At 46.2% G+C, this 23,202-nt stretch overlaps 1 protein-coding gene and 1 pseudogene across 3 annotated transcripts in view; one reads left to right on the top strand and one right to left on the bottom strand.

Moving 5' to 3' along the window:
- The window catches only part of MGAT5 (alpha-1,6-mannosylglycoprotein 6-beta-N-acetylglucosaminyltransferase), a 337,061-nt gene that overhangs the window by 30,332 nt on the left and 283,527 nt on the right, over window positions 1-23,202 (bottom strand). For all 3 annotated transcript variants that reach the window (XM_004774276.3, XM_004774275.3, XM_013046749.2), the window contains 2 exons: window positions 16,756-16,905; window positions 7,319-7,465 (listed from right to left, as the gene is read on the bottom strand). In XM_004774276.3, the coding sequence (XP_004774333.1) occupies window positions 7,319-7,465; window positions 16,756-16,905 (297 nt within the window). The remainder of the gene's footprint in view (window positions 1-7,318; window positions 7,466-16,755; window positions 16,906-23,202) is intronic.
- Window positions 9,108-9,193, top strand: LOC123387945 (annotated as a pseudogene).

The raw sequence follows: 23,202 nt of genomic DNA, 5'->3' as shown, positions 1-23,202 counted from the left end.
TTTTTTTTTAAAGCCTTCTGTGCTAGATGAAGCGTTATGCTTTTTATGGCATTGTACTTGCGTAGCTAACAAGACATTTTTGTCCTTCCTTGATGATCAAAACCTCCTGAGAACCCACAAGTAGAGAACAATAAAAGAGTGATAACTCCGCATCTTGAATCCCACTTGGAAAAGTCAAAACCAGGCGCCATGGTGGCTGTTACCCCCAATAGGTGGCTTCAACCCCCAACGCTGCACCAAGATACAATGGAATGTTCAACTCTTGGTCACATCCCAGTCCTGAAAATCACCTCGGTCAAACTGGTATCTGTTACAAGACACGGATCAGGACCCACAGGGAATGAGAAAATTACAATAAAGCCAAAAGCTTTAAAGTCATAGGAGGATGAGTAATGACACATACAAAATGTAAAGAAAGAGAAATAAGGCTACCAGAAAAACCAAGAATTTTGGAATGGTTTCAGGACAAATCATTAGCATCACATTGGAGCCTTAATACTGATAAAGACAATTTGGATTCAGCAAAGCTCTAAAATCGGAGCTTTTATTTTAAGAACAAAGGGTCCAAAGCAACCCAGGATGAAAGCTGGCAATTCTCTGCTCCTGAAGGGTCCTTTCTCTGACGGCTATATTTACCACCCAAACTGGCTCCCACCTTTATGCCTGTATCCTTTCGGGGCGTAATGGGAAGGGAGCTTTCTGGACATTCATGAGAGCATATTCAGTTCTCACAAAGACTGGGGGTGCTGCCTGGAGCTGTGAACCTGTGGCTGAGGACCGGGGGTCGTAGACCCCTCACGAGGCAGGCTGTCCACTCCCTAATCAGCTTCCACCTGCCCCGCTGAGCTTCCATGTGGGGTCACAGAATCCAACTCTTTGGCCCAGTTTTAATATACATTGAATTTCCCAGGAACCTAACTTCCATGTAAATCAAGGGATGTTCCTACTCTGTTTTCTTTGGAACTTCACCCATAAGCTGTTACCACTTTGGAGAAATCAGGGCGACCATGTCACTGTCACTCAGATGAGGTGAGTCTCCATTACGACATGCCCAAATCAGTCTGTATTTGTAGTGCTCACATTAATGGGAAATGCATATTTGTGTGTCCGTCTATATTATATAGGCAGTTTTTAACCAACCTCTCTTTTATGATATCACTTTTAAGCAACCATAAGCCCTTACCATGTAAGGGCCAACCATGTTCAGTTGAATGTTTTATTCTTCTTAAGTACAATGTCTTACTCATTGTAAGGAGGCAGGAGATACCTTTGCTACTATAGTTCTTGGGTATGGGTATTATTTCTTGACTATATTTATACTGAAATATGTATTTCCTTATTGCAAATTATTTTGAATCATTCTTTCTTGAAATTTCATATGTAGGCAGGGTATGTTATTGATGAGTTTTATTTCAGGACAGAAAAGTAGATCTTACAACATATTAGTGGGAGAAACAGGTGTTGGGTCTAGTAGGGCTGAGGCTATTGCTTTAGAGGCAAAGCTGGTTCTCTTTTTCTTCAGACTCCAGTATACACAGGGGATGGGGTGATTTCACTGGCCTCTCTCCATCTCACTCCTAGCCACCATTCTTCATATCCTACCTCACCAATGTGCATGCACTACTTACGGCAGGAAACCCAGAGTTCACGTTACTGGGCCTCAGCTCCCAGCTGTCATTGGCACCTTCTTGTGGAAATCATGAGTCTCTCTCTCTCTTTCTCTCTTTTAAAGGGTTATTTGAGAGTGAGAGAAGGAAAGGGGGCGGTGGGAGTGGCAGAGGGAGAGAGAGACTCTCCAACAAACTCTCTGTTGAGTGCGGAGCCTGATGCAGGGCTCCATCTCAGGACCCTGAGATCATGACCTGAGCAGAAATCAAGAGTCAGATGCTGACTGAACCACTGCAAATCACGATTCTGAGGAGAAATATCTTTGCTCCTGACCCCTCTGCCAGAATCATGCCCCTTGCTGGCCCATTCAGTTCCCCATTCTTCAGATACATACCCCCTCCTTCCGCTCCGCCGTGTGGTCAGTGATTAGAACCTACAGAGTGACCGCAGAAGCTGCATGGAGCTGGGGAAGCGTCCGTGTCTTTTTCTCCCAGTACACATCTTAGATTCAACACGCATCAGTGGGGCCTCTGGCTGGCCCAGGCACTGAGCTGATCACCTGCATGTGCATTATTTATCCCTTTTCCTATGCATCTGTGAGGATTTTGAGATTTATATGGATTTACAATTCCACAAGACCACACAGCCAGGAAAGAGCAGACAGAGCAAATTCAAATCGAGATCCTTCAACAACGCATTAGCTTTTGATGGAAAGGAAAGTGACAATTTTACAGCACCAACTGGGTTCTTGAGACAAAGGCGAAAAGAAGCCTGGAGTAAACTCTACAGTCTTTTAACTATGCTCCTAAAACTTGCCAAACTAAAAAAAAAAAAAAAATCCCAGGATTGAATTTATGCCTGCAGTAGAGCTTTTCTGAAGACGAGTAAAATGTCACACTGTTTTCACTTGGTGGCCTGGAGAACAAACTGATTAAATCTTCCAAGGGAATCAGGGTAAACTGAAGTTACCATCAGTGTCATTATGCAGCCACTTACATATAGGCAGTCTCTCTCCCCTCCCCTTTACCAGGTCCCTGCTTATGTGCAAGGTTGCTCTAAGCACTTGGAAAATACAGAACGCTGAGCCATTATCGTTTTATTCATTTACATTTACTGAGGGTTACTTAATTTTAATGAGCAAGGCATTTTGTAATTCATTATTTCCCCTCTGAATGTTATGCTCCTCCCTGTTAATTTATTGAGAACCGTCTGATCTGAGCTCCTTCCCCATATATCAATCAGTAAATTTACTGGAGTATAGTTTGTAAAAGTAATGAAAATCTTATTAAATAGGAGACATTACTTCAGAGTGGCTATTAAATTTCTAAAGAGAACATGAGTTCTCCTTATGGAAAAAAGCCCTGAAGCCAGAGAATTTCTAATGATTTACAAAATGCCCAAATAATGATTAAGAACCTACTAATGTGTTTCCCAACATAAAGATAAAAATCCAATTTATATCACATTGAAAGTATAACCTGAACTGACCACATTACTTAAGGCATATGGAACTTTTCCCCTAGAGTATACACCATGGTTTTTAAAAATTGGTCCAATGGAAAAGACAGAAATAAAATTAAACTGTCCTGTAGAAATTTGGACTTCTTTTCTCTTCAAGACAAAGAAGGGACATACCTGCAATTTATACAGATTGATTCATATGGATCAATTGTTGTTTAACTGGAAAAACTAGCAAGGGCCCAACAAAATAGCTTTGTAATTATGTCCACTTGGGTTAAAATTTTTCCATTTGCAGAAAAAAAAAGAGAATAATTGATTTCTAGGGATTTTTGACCCTTGGGCTTCTACATGACTATTGATAGCCCTCTTCCACTGAAAAGCGGCTTTGGTTCGGGGGATTTTGTGGCCTTTGTGGGCTGAAAGAGCCAAGTGGGTGGCCCACCTGGCCTTGAGGTCAAGTTCACTCTGTGATGTTGCTGGCTCCCAGCCTGCTCTGTCTCCCGCAGAGGAGATGGCCATCAGATGGCACCAGCCCTCCTGCATAAGGCAAAGTGACCTTCTGGGGATTTCCCTCCAACTCATCAACATTCATAACTTTTAAGCTTGAAACCCCCCTCTCCTCCTTCTCTTTTCTACTACAGCTCTGCCAATATCCCCTTTTCGGTTAACCCAGCACATTCTCTACTTGGCACAACTCCAAGTTGACATTTTCTCCTCGATTAACTTAGTTATTTCTTTCCATATCAAAATCTGAGCTCCTGGAAAACAGGAAATGTGTCTTGATAAGTTTCCCCAATGCAGCCATTAGTACCAGGGACCCCATGGAGACACAATGCATATCTGTCAACTGACCTTCAGCATCCTGGTCCCCTGTGGGAGCCCAGGACTGATGAGTCATCTGTGCAAGGTCACTTGCAGAGCAAATACTGAGAGGATCCCACAGGGCCAGTCTAACTAGAGTCCCAGCTGAGCACTGGTGGAATCATCTGAAGGGATGGGAGGCACCAAGCACCTGGGGGGCAGCTCTAATGCCTCGTCTCTTCTCATGCCATGAAGAATGAAAATATCCACCACCTCAATGAGAAGAACATTACTAAGTGATGACAATGGACAGGAAATGATGAACATTCTTTCCTCAGTAACTTCACACTAGGTGCTCTGATCTTAGTGACATCACAACATTCACTAGGAAATAGATCGTGTATGAGCGTCCTAATTTTTTTTTTTCAGGAAAAAATAGTCCATTGAAACAAAGTGACATCAGATTCTTTAGAATGACTAATAACAAAAAGGTGCCAGCAGCCAATGTAGTCTAAGATACTTCTGACTGATCATTTCCAAAAGGCTTATAGAAATAGCAGTAAAAAGAGATGGGGTTCTTAGCTCTTCACATATTCAAAAAAAATCACCATGAGGGGAAAAAGAAAACCACCATTAGAACCACCATCTGCTGTAGGCAAGATCCACTGACACACGGTAAAAATAAATGAGCAAAAGTTTGAAGAGAACCAGGATATTTGCATAGTTTCGAAATATTTTTTCCCCCAATATGGAGAAAGTTAGTAACTTTCTAGTGAAGAAACCCAGCAGACACAACTTGAACCAAGTGATCAAAGTGAACATCCTTAAGTAATTAGACATACTGATATCATGCCCCCACCCCCTGATATGACACACTGAGAAGGCCACACCACTTCTGTGACATTCTCGCTAAAAATGTATCATCACACAATAACCAATACACAACATCCATCAAATTCAAAGTGGGCAAGGGCATACAGAAAGGCCAACTGGTACTCTTTCAAAGTGTCGTGGTCATGAAACACAGTGAAGGACCAAAGAATTGTCACAGACTGGAGGAGATTAAGGAGAGAGGGCAGGTAAATGCACTGTGGGGTCCTGGACTGGATCTAAGAACTGCAAAAGGATATTAGTGGAAAAAATGACGAAGTCCAATTAGACTCTGTAGTTTAGGCAATGTTGTGATATCAGGGCTCACTTCTTTGATACGAGTTTTGATAACTGTACTGTAGTTATGTAATGTGTTACCATCAGAGGAAGCTGGTTGAAAGAATTACACCTAACCTCTGTATTATTTTTGCAACTCTTCCCTAAGACTATAACTATTTCAAAATGCATAAAAAGTAAATTCCAACAACTCCACTTGAACATATTATTCCCCAAAGAATGAAGAGCGAGAACCCAATAGATACTTGTACATGAATTCACAACAGAGAAAAAGTGGACACAACCCAAGTGTTTGCAGATGAATGGATACATAGAATGTGGTGTATTTATACAATGGAATATCATCCAGGCCTCGAACAAGGGATGAGATTCTGACACACGCTACGAACTTTGACAACATCATGCTAAGTGCAACAAGCCAGTCACGAAAGAACAAATACTGTGTGATTTCACAGAAAATTTAAGTTGAGAGGGAAAACAGATGAGAGGTTACCAGGGAGGGGAGAATGAGGAGTTGGCATTTAATGAACACAGTTTCTGTTTTGAATGATGACTAAATTCTGGAGATAGGTGGTGGTTATGGTTGTACAGGACTGGGAATATACTTAATCCCAGCGAACCATACACTTAAAATGGTTAAAATATTAAGTTTTAAATTATGTATATTTAATCACAATAGAAGTATAAAAAAAAGAAAATTACAAGTAGTTATCACAATGTGAGCAGTAAAGCTTCAGGGACTTCTTACACCTAACTTAAAAAGCAGGGGTGGTTTACTGACCCAATTTTCTACCCTGAACTCTAACCTAAAAGTCTCAAAGAAGTCAGGACGGCAGACCAGAGATTTCTAAACTGAGATGTTCTCACCGCTGGAGAGCATCTCTTCAGATCATTCCAAAAAATAAGCTCTTTGGTGCCAGGCTGAACCCTTCTGCTCTGTGCCCTGGAGCCTCCCCCAGCACCTGGCACACAGGTGTGCATTAAGTACTGCTGAGGAATGACTTCCCCAAAAGGAACGACTTCCCAAAGGGAAGAATTCAAGTGTATTATATTAGCAGAAGGAAAAGCAAGCATGTGGGTCAACACACACACAGTTACCCCTTCTCAGAGGTTGTGTGGCCCATAGATTGTTCTTTTGAGGATTATCTATTGGATCTCAATCTCTCCCTCCACTTCCTTTGGCCCTTTTGCCAGAGGCAGGGAGAATCAGAAAAAATAACTCTCAAAATAATCAGCTCTGTGCATGGGCAAGATCTCTGATTGATCAGTGAAGAATGATCAAGGAAAATGCATTTCATGCTCTTTTTGGGGTGACGGGGTGTTCAGGAGAATCGACCCATAAGGTTTAAAAGGAGAATTGAAAACTGTCCGCTTTAATCACGGCGCTGCTATACTGAAGCTACATCATGGGTGCTGACGTGTGTCGTCCCCCAGGGGAAGGCCCTGGATGACAGGGGCACTGCCAGGATGCCAGTTCCAACAGGCTTCTTCTTGGGGAGCAGCCCACAGAGCCACGGAACTGAGAAGAAGATCGATCTCTGGGTTTCTTGCACGCACCTGCTTCTGACTAGATACAGAAACACCAGCGTGATCGCCCACATGCTCTAAATGACTTGTTGATTGCCCCGAATCGAATCCAACTGCCTTCAGTGGTGATTCATCACCTGCTGTGGATTTTTTAAGAGGATCTCTGAAAGCAATTCAAATAAGGCTTCTGCCAACAGTTCGAGTGATGGCAGGATTACTTCTCAGGATGGTGCCCACTGATGGTGGCCAAAAACACCAGGCATGGGACTTCAGTTGCCCATCAGATGTCTTGTCTCTCAAGGTCGACAGCGAAGGACCCCATGGCACACACTCTATTCCCCACAGCCCACCGTGGGAAACATGTTCTTCAAAAATGCCTGTTAGCCAGTGGATTGCCTTATTCCATAAACTCTCGACATTCAAAAAGTCAGAGCTCAGCCACTGAGATGGTTGGAGAGGTCTGTGTGAATTAGGAGAGAGCTGAGGCAGAGTGAAAAGATGCAGTTTGTAGAAGGGCAAACAGAAGTAGAGGCAAGTCTTGGCTGTGCCATCACCTAGTTAGGTGAGTTAGGAGATGGCATCGGCCATTCCTCCCTGAGCTCCTGCCCACCCCCATTCCTTCCACCCAGCTACGTTAAATGATGTTGACGATACCTACTGTCCAAGACTATGAGGTTCGAATGGGCTCGCACCATTCAGTAAGTAGCTAGTATTTGTACTGTTGAAAGTAGAAGGGGTTTTTATAGATGCTTACCTCTCTGAGAGTCGGCTTGCCAATGAAAAAGTCTGTGTTCTTGCTGCTTTTGGGTGGGCTGAACTTGGGATTCAGAAAAGCACATCCATTTGCAATGGCCTCCAGGGGAGCGGGGCCCTCGTAAGGGAACCCGAGTCCAACGAACAGCTAGAAGACAGAAAAGCACACCATATATAAACACGTCAATCAGGACTGGTGTCCTTGGCTCACAGGGGGCTATTCTGTGCTTCACTCCCATGTCGAAGCCTCAGAGCCTCTGGAAGGTTCCCAGACTCTGGGGGGGGGTGGTGGTGAAGAGGAGGCACCTCAAATTAGGAACTGAGAAACAGGACCAGGGACCTTTATGGGCTCATGAAGCTGCTCAGATCATTATGTTCTCCTCCTCTGGGGGGATAAAAAAAAGTAAAGAAATAAGAGTGGGAGGATGGCGGGGGAGGTGGGCAGTTGAGGGGGTAAGAAGGCGGGGGTATTAAAAGGATAAAAAACAACAACAAAAACCAAGACCCAACAATAATCTTTCTGTAACTCACCAGGAGACATGACTGGAAAAACACTTGCTTAACTAAACAGAAGGTTTCTTCATTGAACCAAAGGAACAACAGGCCCTTTCAGGGATGCTGGGGGTTGGGGGGGGGTGCAGAACAGAAAGGTCACTTGGCGGTTTGATTACAGTTCAAATGAAGCGGCTTTAAAATGATGGTAGGTCAGTAAACACAGGTTTTCATAATGGGGTTTTCACTGGGGAAACCAACAACTTTGTTTTTATCTCCCCCCTCAGTGGAGGGAAGAGGGTACGGAGTGGCTTCCCTCCTCCGCAAGCACACCACGCGCGCTCCCCACGGCAGACAATAGATGGCAGCAAAAACACACTCTCCAAGTCCTCGTGCAGGCCCAAAGAGCTCCCAACCCCTGGGACAAAGGGGCCTTGCTGCAGCTCACTGGCAATGATTCCTGGGTCCGAAACTGAAACAGCATCTCAGGGAAATGCCTCAGTGCAGCTCCTCCCCTTGGGACCTTTCACAGTGCTGGAGGGCTGGAAGCTCTCAATGGCGGGATCCAAGTCTGGGCTTGGGGAGGTGTGAGCTCTCCCTACCGCACTGAGGAGCCAAGGCTGAGATCACTCAGCGAAGGCACATCTATCACGAAGGATAATGGGGCCCCACGGCACCTTTGCCTTCTGCCATCACGCTGAGGAACACCCAAGCAGCCAGGCCCCAGAGTGAAGGCTATTGGTGAACTGGATACACGACAGGCCTGGGCCCTCTCCCTATCGACTACATCTTTGCAGCTGCCTAAATGGAACAGTTACTTAGAATGGTTCCACGTGGAGAGACCTGAGTCCCAGCTGCTAGGTTCCCTGGGCACCACGGAGAATGCAGGAAGTTTGGGCTGGGCACTCAGTTTCGGGACTGAACACTGAGCATGGCCCAAGCTGGACATATTGTAGCTCCCACAGGGATTTTTCTGGGATAAGAAACCAAAATCCCTGGTTTTCTGGTTAGACTCCCTGTCCTATGACTGTATATTCTTTTGCACAAAACAGCACACTTAACCTTTGTTTTGGAGGAATAACCTTTCATTTCCTGTAGACTTTGAGATGACCAAATATACTGCCAGCCTCCCACTGCCAGCTGGGGGCACACTGTCCCTCAGGCAGAACCACTAGAGAGGTGGGTGAGGAATACCACAGTGGCAGGAGCTTGGGAGATGGAAAATATAAGGGCCATTTCTACCACCATTTGGAGGTCCTGTTTCTGGATCTTACTGTTATTATTTAAAAGTTTTATTTAGCTTTGCGCAGTGGCAGTATCGTAGCCAATGAGGTTTATCCGAGGTGCGATTATTGCTAATTAAAAGTTTAATTTACTTATTTATTTGAGAGAGAGATGGGGGAGAAGGGGGGGAAGAGAGAGAATGCATAGGAGGAGTGCGAGGGGGGGGGGAGAATTTCAAACAGACTTCCCACCTGGGGCTCAATCCCAGGACCCTGATCTCATGACCTGAGAGGAAATCAAGAGTTGGACTCTTAACTAAAGGAGCCACCCCGGTGCCCCTGGGTCTTATTCTTCTCAAGGAGCTGAAAGGAGTGAGATTATCAGAGAGAATGTAAGTATATAGGGTGTGGCCCCAGCATGCAGCTCAGGGGTGGGGGTGGGGGAGGATGCCTGACAGCCCCAGAGGAAATGGAAGGCAAGAGTGGGAAGAACTTGTGCCAACACAACACAGCTTTATTAAATATGAAGAATCCAGTGTTACTATCCTTCAGGCTTTTGAGCTCTGTGATCTGCCCTCCCTCTCAGATTTTGGGGAGGATATGCAGGCTCTCCAGGGGAAAGATGACCTCTCTCAGGTTGCAGGAGAGCACAGGGCTTCCAGATCCTTTTGACTCTGAGAAGAAAGGTGCCAGAAGATGCAGATGGGGGGCTCTGTGGGTTTCACCAGAGACCTGGAGCCCACAATGTGTCCTGACCTCTGAAAATCAGGGCCTGCCATCAAGTGCTGATACCTTCATCAACCTTAAATTGCCAAGAACTTTGGAGGAAATGCAGAATGCACAATGATTATCTATTTAAATAGAAAATACTCGAAAAAATTTAATTAGCTCCTTCAGACCAACCAATCTGAACCCATTAATTAAAAGGATTTGAGGCTGTTGCTTAATGGACTTGAATGTGACCTAGGTTTAATTATATCTGAATAACAATTTGCACTATCTCAGCTGCCCCGCTGGCATTGAAACATCTCAGTACCCAGAAAACAAACATTTTGGGCTAACTCTCCAAAGCCTCACAATCAGAGGATGAAGCTAAAGCAAATACCATACAATTTCTTGGCAATGGGTTTCCTTGTCAAGCTAATGAGGATTGCAGGAAATGCACAACTCAGAAACACCAAAATAACGGTTCTTTGTCACTTCTGTCAATAAGCAATTTTTTCTTCCTTCCTGTGTACTCATTACCTGTGACATTATAATGGAGCAGACATATTAAGGTCAAATAGCACACTTGAGGTTTGAATCACAAAAAGGGCAGGCAGAGAGAGCGCCTCACCAGCAAAGAGGAGCCTGTCAACTGCTGAGTGCCATGGTCTTGGCATACACTGGTGCATTAACCACACTAAATTGCCTCCCCTCCTAGACCCCAGCTTGTCCTTAGCACGGGGGCATCACAAGGATGCATTCAAGCAGAGGCTTCACTTTTTAAGAGGAAACTGGGCCCATTTTATTTATACCTCATCTGGCCTTCAGAAGCCCCGAATAGAATGAGGATATTCCAGATGATGTAACATTGTCATGAATGCAATTCCTCCCCATCAGTAAGCATTTCTAAACCCAGGATTACATGTCATACAATTAAATGTCCGAACTAATATGAAGCAAGAGAAAACAGATGAAGCACCACAGATTTTATTCATGGCACAGGATTGGGACGTTCCTGTATGTCCACCAACAGTTCAGTAAAACCACTTGGAGTCTTACCCTGTGTGAAAGGGAAAAACAGAACTGTTCTAAACACCTAACTGGAGCAGGTAACAAGGAATCCTTTCAACATGGATAAAAGTGGTTCTTAGGAAGACACCACATGAATCTGGCCAGTTTCCAGTCACTCTTGATGGGGAATGTCAAGACGATCCAAAATAAAAGACACACACTCGACATAAGCTTTTCTGACTAGCGTGAACTGGCTAAAATTGGTGGAGTGGCTCAGGAGGGAGTTTGAGCAATGAATCAATCTTAGCTTATCCAATAAATTGAATACTGGTATCAAGTGATCAGGGCAATGTGGTAACTGACAGCACAGGGTCTAAACTCAGGCTGACCAAAGTTCAAATCCGGACGGCCTCACTTCCTAGTTCTAGAACTGTGGGCAACTCTTAGCCGAGGTCCATTCATAATGTATTCTCCCCAGCTATGGGAACTTAGTCAAGGTAACACAAGCTCTCTAAACTGTCTTGTCACTTGTAAAATGGTGTTTTATTTCATGGGGCTGCTATGAGGATTAAATGAGATATTTCATGGAAACGATGCATTCTAAGGTTTGGCACTGAAGTAAATGTTCACTGAGCAAGAGTCAGAATCCAGATCCAACTTCATGCAGCAGCACACACATATGACCTTGTATTGTTTAGCTAGAGCTTAGGTGTGCATGAGTTGTGGTTGTGGGCTTTGCAAGATGTTTGGCACCTGCATGTGTATTTAAGAGTTTGCACTCTTCCATAAAGTACCTGGAATAAAAAAAAAAAAGGGTGAGGAACATCCATCAGAAGAGTGAGAAGACATGGTTTATGGTGGCTGCCTTGTGGAAAAGCCAGTCCCATGAAGCACATACTATTACTAAGCCTTGTTTCTTCTTCATACAATGATTGGGAATCCCCTTATTTTTGGTAATGTAACTTTAAAAAGAATTTTCATAGCTTTAAACAGAATCCATATGGTAGGTGAATATGGAGGAAATATATTCTTCTGAGAGGTGATGCTTTCATATAGCCTAAAAAGTCTCTATCTGGACACATGCCTGCCCTTCTACATTCAATGCTTGAAGGAAAAGAATAGTGGCCCAAATCTCTCCCATTCAGGTTGGCTAAATACCCTCTCATGGGTTGCCAAAGTTCCTAACCTAAGCTACAAGACTCTCTTATAAAGAGCTAGAAGGTTTAAAGGAGACAAGACAATGATACAAACCAAGTATGTTTAAGTGCCTGAAGGTTGTCAGAATCGGCAGCTATGTCAAAGGCTATTTCTTAGCGATCAGCTCACTGGGTAGGCTCCCAAGTGGTTTTTCAGAAATAAAAACACAATACCAACAACTATACCAAGATCAGAAATTCACCCACTTTGGTCATTTGGAAACGCCAGTTCAAAATCCCATGCACTGCAATTTGCATTATAAATGCATTAACTTGGAGATGGGGGGTGGCTAAGAGAAATATCTGGATAAGTTTCTGACTGTAGATGCAGACCATCTTTAGCTGCCCAGCGCAAACTGTTTACTATTATGGTGTGAGGCAGCCCAATAGGCCAATTCACCATTGTACTGAGGATGGGCTCCCACAGTACCAAGGACAGAGGGCTCTTGTAACAAGAGATAACTCATGGAGAGGGCACAGAGAAGGGTTAGAGAAAACAGCCAGGAGTACTTTAATAAATCCCTGTGATCATGCATGCTACCATAACACAAATGCACCATGTTGAAATATGGCTGATAATTGGCTCCTGTCCTCCAGAGCAACCTTCTGCTCTTATTTAAGGGATTTCAGAATTCACAGGGCAACATTTTGCACAACTAAACGATTGACCCTGCTTACAGCATCATAGAAGTTTGACACTGGTATCCCTCTTATTTATGGTTACTACTTCTACCTGTGTTCTTTTCACATTGTGATAGGTCCCCTGTTTAACTGTTTGCCTCCTCTACCACATCTGTGTAACACTGGTGGGCAGCCCTGCCTTTGTCATCCCTGAAGCAAAACCGCCTGGAGTAAGGCCTGGTGGTATTGTGTGTGTTTGAGTGTGCGGATGTGCTTTTGTTCCTGAAGTCAGAGAAGTTACTGAAGTACCTCGCCATACACTCTGCATTCTACACACGTATGTGGGAAGGGAAGAGGGAGAGAGGAGTACATATTGACCCCATTTTTTTCCCCCATCTGGCTGGAATAGGAGTAACTGTAGGTATTGGCCACGAGGATGAAGCCTCCTTGACTATCCGAGGGCACACATTTCCATGCCTGAAAAGGAAGATGGAAGGCGGATTGCTCCATCAGTACGCAAGCGCCTGGGCTCCCTCCCACAGATGGCACTTGTGTGATGCGTGGGCAATACGGTGGAGAGGCAGGCACGGGCTGTCAGAAGGACGGTGTTGCTTGCTGTGGAAATCTTGGCGATTTGGGTGCGTGATTCATGAGCAAAGCAAGAAATCACTCTTACAGGCATGGTCCCAAGATCCCAGATGGCTAATGGATTTCATCCTGACTCTTTCCTTCATTCTTTACATAATTATCTGAAGGCCTTCTACAAGCCAGGCACTGTTCTAGGCATTGAAAATGTACCTGTAAACAGAATAGGCAAAGCCTCTCTCCCATCATGGAGCTGCATGAGTCTGGTTCCATGGCCGGTGGCCACCTCAAGCCATAGATTTTTGAAAGATTGCTCATCTGCATCCAAGCTCATGGGAAAAGTGATAGTTGATGGGGAGTCACACATGGGGTTGGATGGAACAGGGAAAATCTATATTGTATATCCAACCCTGCCCAGGCTGCCAGGTGAGTCCCACCGCTGAGCTGATGAGCTGACATGGTAGGGCAGCAGAGCTGTCATGACCCCCCACCAGCGCCCCCAGAGTGCTGGAGGGTGATAGGTCCGAGGCTGGGGCAGCGAAAGGTACAGCAACAGCACGAACAGCAGCAGCTTTCCCCGCTTGTTTCTCGCAGCCAAAACTTGCTCTCAACTTTTACTGTAGAAAGGGAGGGACCCGTTCTGCCTCACCCCCAACGCTCGTCCTATCTAGTGTAGATGGGAATGCCCCTTCTATAAGGAGCTTCCTGTGTTAAGACCGGCAGGGCCGTGGGGGGTGGGGAGCTGGGCAGGAAGAGGTTAAAATCAGGAAGGAGAAGAAAGAAAAGACATTAAAAGAGAGGAGGACTTAACTTCCAAATAAAAACAGGCCACCCAGTGCAGGCTTCGACTGTACTCCTGGAGTCGGTTAGACTGAGAGCCTTGTCCGTGGTCCTCTGATAAATAATTAATTCATACAAATGTATATGCTTATTAGAAGAGTCTTTCAGATTCAACAACTTCCTGGCTCTTTTAGCCCCAATTTTAGGGTCACGCTGAATTCCTCCATCTTCGGAGGCTCCCTGCGGCTGGAGTCAGCTAACGACACGTGGGCCCTTACAGCACGCCGGGGCGAAATGCTGCCGAGCACGGGGTTTCCTGGGCCTGGGTGCAGGGCTTCCAAGACGGCTCATAAAGAAAACTAATGAGTGAGGAGCTGATCGCACATCAATCAGTTCCACCTGTCTCCGAACCTGAAGGAGCACCAGACTCGCTTCCCTCCCCGGTGAGTCTGGCTGTGCCGATCCCATTCATTCTACCGACGTCTGCTTCCCTGTATCTCCAGTTCTCCACTTTCAACGTGGATTGGAATAAATCGCTTTTAAATTGCTCCAAGACGCAGAGGAAGGAGTCAGAGGCAGAAAGGGTTATAAACGCAAAGCCTGACTGGTCTTTAGTGTCATTATTTCAAAGCCCAAGCTCTATTCATTTGAGCGCCTGCTGCTGTGTTCTAGGTATGAGGGGAGATTCTGCAATACATGGCCTCATTTTCATCGTATTTGCCGACTATTTTAGCCATAATTCCACTCGGAGTGCTTTAATACATTCCAGGCAGATGAAGAGGCAATACGAAATGGGTTCAGTGATAGCCTGTGAGGGCACCAGTTTCTCAAGGATAAATACATGCCCCTCACACTCAAAATGCAGGCCGCTGTCCCCAGCTGTCAGGCAGCTTGGACATCACGGGTCTCTTCTCTTTCCCTCCCTGGGACAGGAGGGGCCTCAGCTTCGGCCTATTTCCTGCCCTCTGACAGGGTAAGTGGATGGTAGGGGAAGTAAGGGTTCTTTTAAAATTTCCAAGGCTGAGTAAGACATTCACGAGGCTGGGTTAATAGGACTGCGCGAGACAGTAATGACACGCTGTTGAAAACCAGCGCTGCCAAATGTAATTTTAAAGGAGCTCGAGCTTTTCCCACCATCTGATGTGGGGAAAAGTAAAATGAGGCAAATGGCAAAAAATAGCACTGCCACTAAAGGGCCCGGACATTCTAGCGATTCTAAAATGTCATCCTGAGACAGAAAAAGAATGGGAAGCCAAGAGTACAAACTGGGGAGCACACTTCCCTTCTGGGTTGCTGTGAACAGTCATTGGATTAGAGATGACCTTGCAAAGGAAAAGAGATCTTAAGTACCACAAACCAGATCTTTGGCTAAGGAGATAAATAATTTACCCGACTATTTTATTCATGGCATCACCAAATGACCTGGAGGTAGAAATGATCAAATGCAATCACACATGGAGAAACTGAGGCAGAAAGGAGGTACATATTCTGTTGGCTGGTGAGTGTCCACTAAGCATTCTCCAGTCTGGGTGTTTATTCATGAGGATATTGCCTTTAAGGGCCCAGAAGAGCTTTAATTTGCAAAAAGTAAGATCAATCAGTCAATCATGAGTTAGGGTTGCCTCCCAGGCAAAGTGAGTGACTGTGGGCCAGCCGAACACTCTAGTCTACTTTCTCCTGGTGACCATGACCTTAACAACAATAGCACCTTCCCCACCCACCTCTCTGGGCTGTTGTGAGAATCAGTCAGGGCAGCAGGTGTGAATACACTTTCCCAAATCCCAGTGTCACACAATAATGAGAAATCTCTCATAAGCCACAGAGCTTCTCCCCAACTCGGCCTTCCCCCGACCTTCCATGGAAAAACCCCACCAAGCAGGGCCCAGAACTGAGATAGTCACTGTCAACAACAAGCTGCCCTGTCCCTAACTTAAGGAAGGGATCACACTTGCTTTCTTCACTCTAATATCCCTTGCACCACGTCTGGCTCTTCAAAGCCAAACTCAAAGTCTGTTTGCAAGTCCCCTAACATCATTTGGTACTTTTGCAGGCACTGGGTCAAGACAATGCAGTCATCACGTGACTCAAACAGTTCTCCATCAGTGGTTCCCCCAGTTAGCTACCCCATGGGGTCTGCAGTGTGTCTACGTCTGTGACAATCAGCCCCTTCAGCCCCTTACCAGAGGTTTCCTCCCACTCTTTCCCAGCAACAGAGCAGCTGGGGGGTTTGTGGCTCCCTACTGAATGTGTCTGCTCTGCCTGCACCACGTGACCCTCCCTCATCTCTCCTGACACCAGGCATGCCCTGCCCACTGTCTACCTCCAAATCTTTCATGGTGCCTTCCCTGCACCTTAAGCCCAAAGAGACCCTCCCCTTGTCTGAACTTCTTCAGTGTCCACTATGAACTTTCTGAATGAGGAGGTGTGAGGAAAAGCCAGTTTGGGGCCAATTCCTTGAATAGAGCTACTGGGGAGGTAGGGGAGCCAAGCACCCCAGGCAAGCTTATATGAAAGTCGTTGCTTGATCATGAGGTCTGACCTTCGAGACAGGGCCTTACATTTTCTGCTTGCCACCGGATCCCCAGAGCCTTGCTTGACACAGCGTGGGTCCTTGGTAAGTAAGTTGTAAACCGTGGCAACGTCCTTCCACAATTAATTTTACAACCACGGCTGATCTAGAAAGCCACTGCCTGGAAATGACCTAACGAGCTTCTATAGCATTGAAAAGACAACATGAAGAGATTCTTATCCCATTTGTAACACCAATGGAAACAAACTGTAAACAACATCAGTGACAGGTTCTTACACAATCCCTGAAAACCTACCTTGGTTTCTCGGAGCAGAAATTGCAGGTCTCGTCCACTGAGGATACCATGGTTTTTCACGTAACTGGGAATATTCTTTGTGCTGGAGCCGTACACAGTCGCGTGCACTTCCATGTAGGTGTGAATAATGTCCAGATAGATTTTCTTATTCTAAAGAGGGGACACAAAGGAAAGGCATTTTTTTCCCCCTTTTCATTCTTGTAACAGCCTGCCTCATAGCTGGAGGCCACAGAGACAGAGTTCTTAATATAGAGATTGCAGGAATGTGGCAGTCCAACCTGTAATAATTCTTTCAAAAGTAATCTGACTGGATTTGGAGGGCAAACACAGTCATCCCGCTGCTGTACAATTCTGCAGGAAGGAACTTTTATGTAGCAGTATATCACTGAATACCAATGATAGCTCAAGGCCAATTGTTTTAAAGTATTATCCTCACTTTATAAATTACCAGGGACCCAACACTTTGCATTTGGCTCCTCTGCCTTATGGGGGAGGAAGTTTGGGAAAGGAAAACCCTGAGAAGGCCGTCAGTTGGACTAGAATATTTATCTGGAGAAGCTAAGCTGTCCCCGAGGAACGCAAACATCCCCGGCTCTTGCCAGTATTTCTAGTGATGATTAACGCATGTTGTCAGAACCGGATCCCACCTACTTGGGATGAGGGGAGACTAGTGTTTCCCACAATGTACGCTGATTGACTTGGCAGCTGGCGAGATAATGAGCATAGCCAGGTAGACAACAATGGGAAAAAGATTAAACGTATACCTTGATGAACCCTGAACCATTCAAAAGTAGTTTTATTTTTATTAGAAGCAAAACAAAATCCCTTTTCTGTACTTAATTTCAAGGCACATTTCCTAAATCAAAACCACCTGAGGCGACTCACTTTCCCTTCCTCTTCACGTTTCTGTGTGACTAAGTAGCACAAGCTGGGTTTTGGAGGTTGCTTTTTCTTTTCTTTCTTTTTTTTCTTTTTGAAGCTTGAAAGATTCAAGTTCTGTAATGTTTTCCAGTTGTATAAAAATGGGACAAGTTTTTTTTCTCATTCTAAGCCCGTTTTCACACACTCTAGGAAAATGTATTAGTAGCCAATTCTATGAGTAAAGACCACAGGGGATGCAGGGGTGTGGCACCAGCAGCCATGGAGCTCAGGGAAGGGGTGGGGGGAGGGTGGCAGCAGGTCCCAGCCTCCTCACAGTGTTCTGAGCCGGACTCAGGACATGCCCTCTGCCATGAACGGCCCTGGTGGAGAATATTACAGCGGGCTCTCCATGTTGTGGGATGCATGTTTCAAATCACGTATCAAAAGTCTTCGTGTCTGGAGAAACAGCCTCGTTCCAGTTCTCCATCCTATGCACTAAGATGATTTTGTGCAGAAGCAGCCACATCCACGCCTGCACTCTAATGTATGCATGAAATGAACACTTGGCCTGAAAGTTTAATTTCATGCCATGTTTGGTATGGCTCGAAGATGCTAAATTCATCACTCAGAGATGTATACCCTTGAATTAATGCAGAGGTGACTAGAAAACAGTTTCTAAACCCCGACTTCCCATTCACAGCTTTAGTCAGATTCAGTATCATCTCCTTGATATACATTAATTTGAGGGGTTCTCGGATATGGGTCTTGTGCTGCATGGACCTGGTTAACTCCTGTCCCCACAAATACCCTTTTTGGGGACTCCAACCCTGCCCACAGCCCCTGGTGGGGAGGAAGGAGATTCTGTAACCCTGGCCCCCTGCCACTGCTGACCAGCCCAGGCTGTGTCTGACCTGAGGGGAACCCACCTCTAGGCTGGCCAGGAGCCTGGGACAGGGTGGCCAGGCTGCAGAGGGTGAGCTGAACCCATCAGACCCTCTGTCAGGAGCTCAGAAGCCGGTACTCAGAGAGACTCCTGCCAGATGGCCGTGGGCTATAGAGCGGAAAGGTCACTTGGTGTTGGAGTCTGGGCGATTATGAGCCAGATACAAGTTCTGAGGAAGGCAGCTGCCAGTTCTGAGGGGTGGAGATGAAAACAGAGCCAGGTGAGAGTTGAAAGAGGAAAGGGGAAGACTGAGACAGAGACAGACAGTTGGTAATCAGAGGGACTGAGACCAAGTGACTGAGACCAAGTGACAGAGAGACAGGGCATGTGAGAGAGAAAAGGAGGAAAGAGGGTGGTGGAAGTCAGTGAGGAAAGAAGCAGAGTCCTGGAGGAGAGAAAACCTGGTTCTCGAGCTGCTTCTGGGTCCCACTCCATCCATAGCTGTTCCCTATCCTCAATTTCCCAAATCTTCCTGGATCCTTCCAACTATAATAAAGGCAGTTGCCCAAACTTTCCCCCATCCCATTCTATACTTTCTCTTGAGCAATCCTATCATCCAAAAGGAGACTTGTCAGGATGTCTAGTTGGGCTTTGATCAGGGACCAGGCAGGCATCTCTCCTGAAAGCAAAAAGAGACACTTCCCTATGAAAAGCCAGCTGCTAACTAGTGAAGATGGACCAAAGGACCCTGAATTGGTTCTGCAGTGAGGGACAAAGAACAGTGAATGGCCCACCTGGTTCCTGTCCTGGAGGATACTCACCTCAGACAGACCTAAGATTAGGATTCCCAGACCCAGTGCCTGGGGAGTGAACAATATACAGGATACAACACAGGTATTGCCAACAACTCCAGGAAATGTGGGGGCTCCTTGAAACACAGCAAGTGGGGGCAGTCTCAGGCAAATAAAAAGCAGCATACGCAGGGGCTAATAATAAAGTCTGTGCATTTATTAACATAAAGTCTGAAAGGAGAAATTACCTTCAGAGAGAATTTATGTAATTTCAGGAACAAGAAAATCAAACAGGTTAACAGAGGAAAACAAATGTTTCCAGTGTAACTCTAACCTTTGAAGCGGACCTGACAACTGGGTGATTTAGCCCAGGCTTCTTGTTGCCACCTGTGCCGAGTGCAGCAGAGATCTGGTAACGGTGACTCACGTCACAGATCCCAGGGCAAGGGGCACTGGAGTCCCCCACACTGAGCTGTCTCCCTGCCTGAAGGTAACGCTCACTGGATGCGCTGGGAATCCAAAGTGCCAACTCTACCTTACTACCACTGCCCGATTTTCAAGTGCACATGTCCAACTGCCTCCTGAACCTGTCTACCTTGCTGGGCTGCAGGCACTTCCAACTCAACAGGTTAAAAAGGGGATCCATCACCTTACATTCCCAGACTAGCATCATCTTGTGTGCTCCTCATCTCAGTGACTGGCATTAATCTGCACCAGATTTACTAGGTTCCTGCACTAGAATCACCCTTTTCATTCCCCCATCAAGGTGGGCACAAAGCCCTACTACTTCTGCCTCCATAGTACCAAATAGGCCTCGATCCCCACCCACTCTGATGGTGCCGGGATTAGTACAACCGGCATCTTAACACATCTCCCTGGGGCTCAAAAAGGTGATGCACCTTGTCCAAGATTTCAGCAAGTGAGCAGCAGCTTTGGGACCGACCACAGAACAATCTGTAGGGCTCAACATCACTTTTGAACTGTGCAAAGCAATACTATGTATAGGGACAAATTTTTTTTTTTTTATATGGACATTTGTGGTTAAGTACAAAAATATGCACAGGGATGACAGACTCCACCTTCCGGGTACAGATTACTGAGGTGGCACGGAGGACTTGGGGAGGTGCTTTAATGGTTTTAATGGTATTTGTAATATATAATTTCCCTGTTAAAAATAGCAAAATGGTAACATCTACATATTTGGATGATGGGTATTTGATATATTAATTAAAAAGAAAAGTTTAAAATGCATGTAATCAAGAATGAAGAGAAACCACATTGTAGGACTTCAAAGCTGGCACCATTGGCACCTCACTGGAAGGCTCAGGTCCCACCACGAAGAGAGGCTCAAGGGAATCCCTCCTCTCTTTGAAATACGTTGCTACCTTTGGGTTTAAGAAATAGGGTGCTGAAGTTTCTTAAAGCAAGTGCGGCCCTGCCTTTCCTTTCCCAACCCTTGGGTAGGACCAAAGTGGGGAGGGAGATGTACAGGGACGAGGACATTTTCCAGCATCTCCCTCCCTTCCTTTATGTTAGATATTTGGGCCCAGGGTGAAGGTGTTACCATGAACTGAGTGTCCTGGATCTTGGTGATCCAAGAACTGGATTCAGATCACTCCCTAGAAAGCTTTCCCTCTCCGACCTAAGAGACCAAGGTCAAAGCACTTTACCCACTCCCCAAACCCTATCACCTACAAGTTAATGAGATGCAGTCAGAAGCGTCTTGCACTGACTGTCAACCCCAGGCAGGTGGCCACCGCCCCTTTCTGGGGGCTGAGACAACTGCCTCCAGTCTCCAGTCTCAGCTGAGCAACTGGGGAGCCCCAGGACACGTCAACAGCCTCTACTTCAATTTCAGTTCCCCTTAAAAACAACCAAGCAAACTGATTAAAATTCAAATCTACCTAAACTCATTTGGAGGTGGCGGGGAGGGGAGATGCAAAAGCAAAGGAGAGAACATCCTGGAGCAAAGGAGGAGTGTTTTTCCCAGGTCCGTGGATGCTTGCGATTGTAGCTGGAGGCAGGTGCATTTTCAGAACTGGTCATAAGCTATTCAGAGCTTGAAGACAGAGCTTTAGGAAAACAGTTCAATCTAAAGCAATACTAGCACGATTCTACAGCAGGGGGGAGAGGCAGAAAGCACAAACAGAGAACCACAAGCCCTTTCCTTTCCCAGCTGGTGAATTAGGGGGAGAGGAATGTTCTTTGGCCAATGTCAGCATCGTGAACTATTGGTTGCACTGGGTATTACACACTCTTCTTGTCAGCAATATCCCTGCTCCCCGCTGTAGACACGTACATCCTTTCTCCCGGACTCCACTCTCTTTGTAGGTGCCTTGTCATCTGTCATTGTTTAAAAGAAAGAACTCCACAGCTCTGCCCAGAGTCTGTTGGTCCAGGGAAAGCACCTAATCAGTGCTGAGCCCGTGGGCATCCTTCCTAGGAAGAGCTGATGGGTGTGGGAGAGCCAATCCCTCCCCAGAGTTCAAAGTCACACTGAGCCATCCAGCATGGGTCCCATCACATGGAGGTCAAGCTCCAGGCAGAGAAAAATGAAGTCCTTGCTTGGACAAGGCCAAAGGCAAGACAGTGCATGTTCCGGCAGGGTTTCTAACCACGGTTCCAGTTATGTCTCAAGTGGCTCCTGGGCCCTCCCCAGGTACCCCGAGTCAGGCAGTCCCCTGCTGTGGCTGGAGCTAGGAAAGCTGGGTTCTTTCCATTTCAGCAGGAAGAACGTCCAGACAAGTACACTGTGACCAGATTTTTATTTTGACCATCAAGGATTTTTTTTTTTTTAAGATTTTATTCATTTATTTGAGACAGAGAGAGCACTAGAGAGAGAGAGCGAGTATGAGTAGGGGGCAGAGGAAGAGGAAGCAGCAGGCTCTCTACCGAGCAGGGAGCCCAACATGGGATTGGATCCTAGGACCCCGGGATCGTGACCTGAGTCGAAGGCAGATGCTTAACTGAATGAGCTGCCCAGGATCCTGGGCATCACGACCATCAAAGATTCTTAATATTTTTTAATGTAGTAGCCTCCACTCCCTCCCCTACAATTACAGAAACTGGTTTACTCCACAGTTTTATGAATACACGGTGATGAATCATACACTTTAAGAAGAAAGTCCATAGAGGATGCCTTCCCTCAAACCATACCGGAAATGCTTCACTAACTTCTGCTGTGACATAACTCCTGGAGAGTTCGGGGTTGGACTGGTCCATTCAGCTGAACTGAGATCTTGTGAATCTTTCTCTACCCCTGCCTCCTCCATGCACTGCATCCACCCGTGTGAACCGCTGAGAGTCTCTGAGCTGATTCGTCATCTGAACGGTGACACAAGCTCCCGAAACTTCTCAGACTCCGCTCCCCACCTGGTCCGTGCTCTCAGCACCCAGGCTGCCCTGCACTGTCTGACCAGGAGGTGGGGGGCAGCAGGGGCTCACAACCCTGAAGAGCATCCCAGATGCAGAGAGAGCTGGACCAGGGCTCACAAGAAGCAGGACACAGAAGGGGGCAGGGCAGACAGAACTGCCCTCTTTCTCTGTCCTGCAGACCCCACCAAAGCCCAGTTCCTCCTGGCAAACCTTCTAGGAAGACCAAGGTGCGGTGTGTGTGTGGCTCCTGGTGGAGGAGGAGCCTGCATGGTCAGCTGGAGGTCATCTCACCTGGTCCTTCTCCTGCCTCACTTCCTTCTTCCTGCACCCATATGGCCCTGGGCTTGCAGCAACTTTCCCAATAACCAGCGATACTCAAATCTGCTTCGGGCCTTGCTTTCTATAGGCCCTGGGATGAGGCCCTCACCTCTCCTTCAATCCACCATTCTCAGGGCTGGTTTCCAGAACTGAAGGTTTTGCTCCCCTGTATAAAGTCTTCAAAGGCTCCTCATGGCCGCGAGAGACGACCTTGCTAGG

The sequence above is a fragment of the Mustela putorius genome, unplaced genomic scaffold (assembly GCF_011764305.1).
Source record: "Mustela putorius furo isolate JIRA1106 unplaced genomic scaffold, ASM1176430v1.1 tig00003867_pilon_pilon_pilon, whole genome shotgun sequence".
Classification (NCBI taxonomy): Eukaryota; Metazoa; Chordata; class Mammalia; order Carnivora; family Mustelidae; genus Mustela; species Mustela putorius.
Note: the sequence above shows the minus strand (reverse complement) of the source record. Positions and strands in the feature narration are given on the sequence as shown.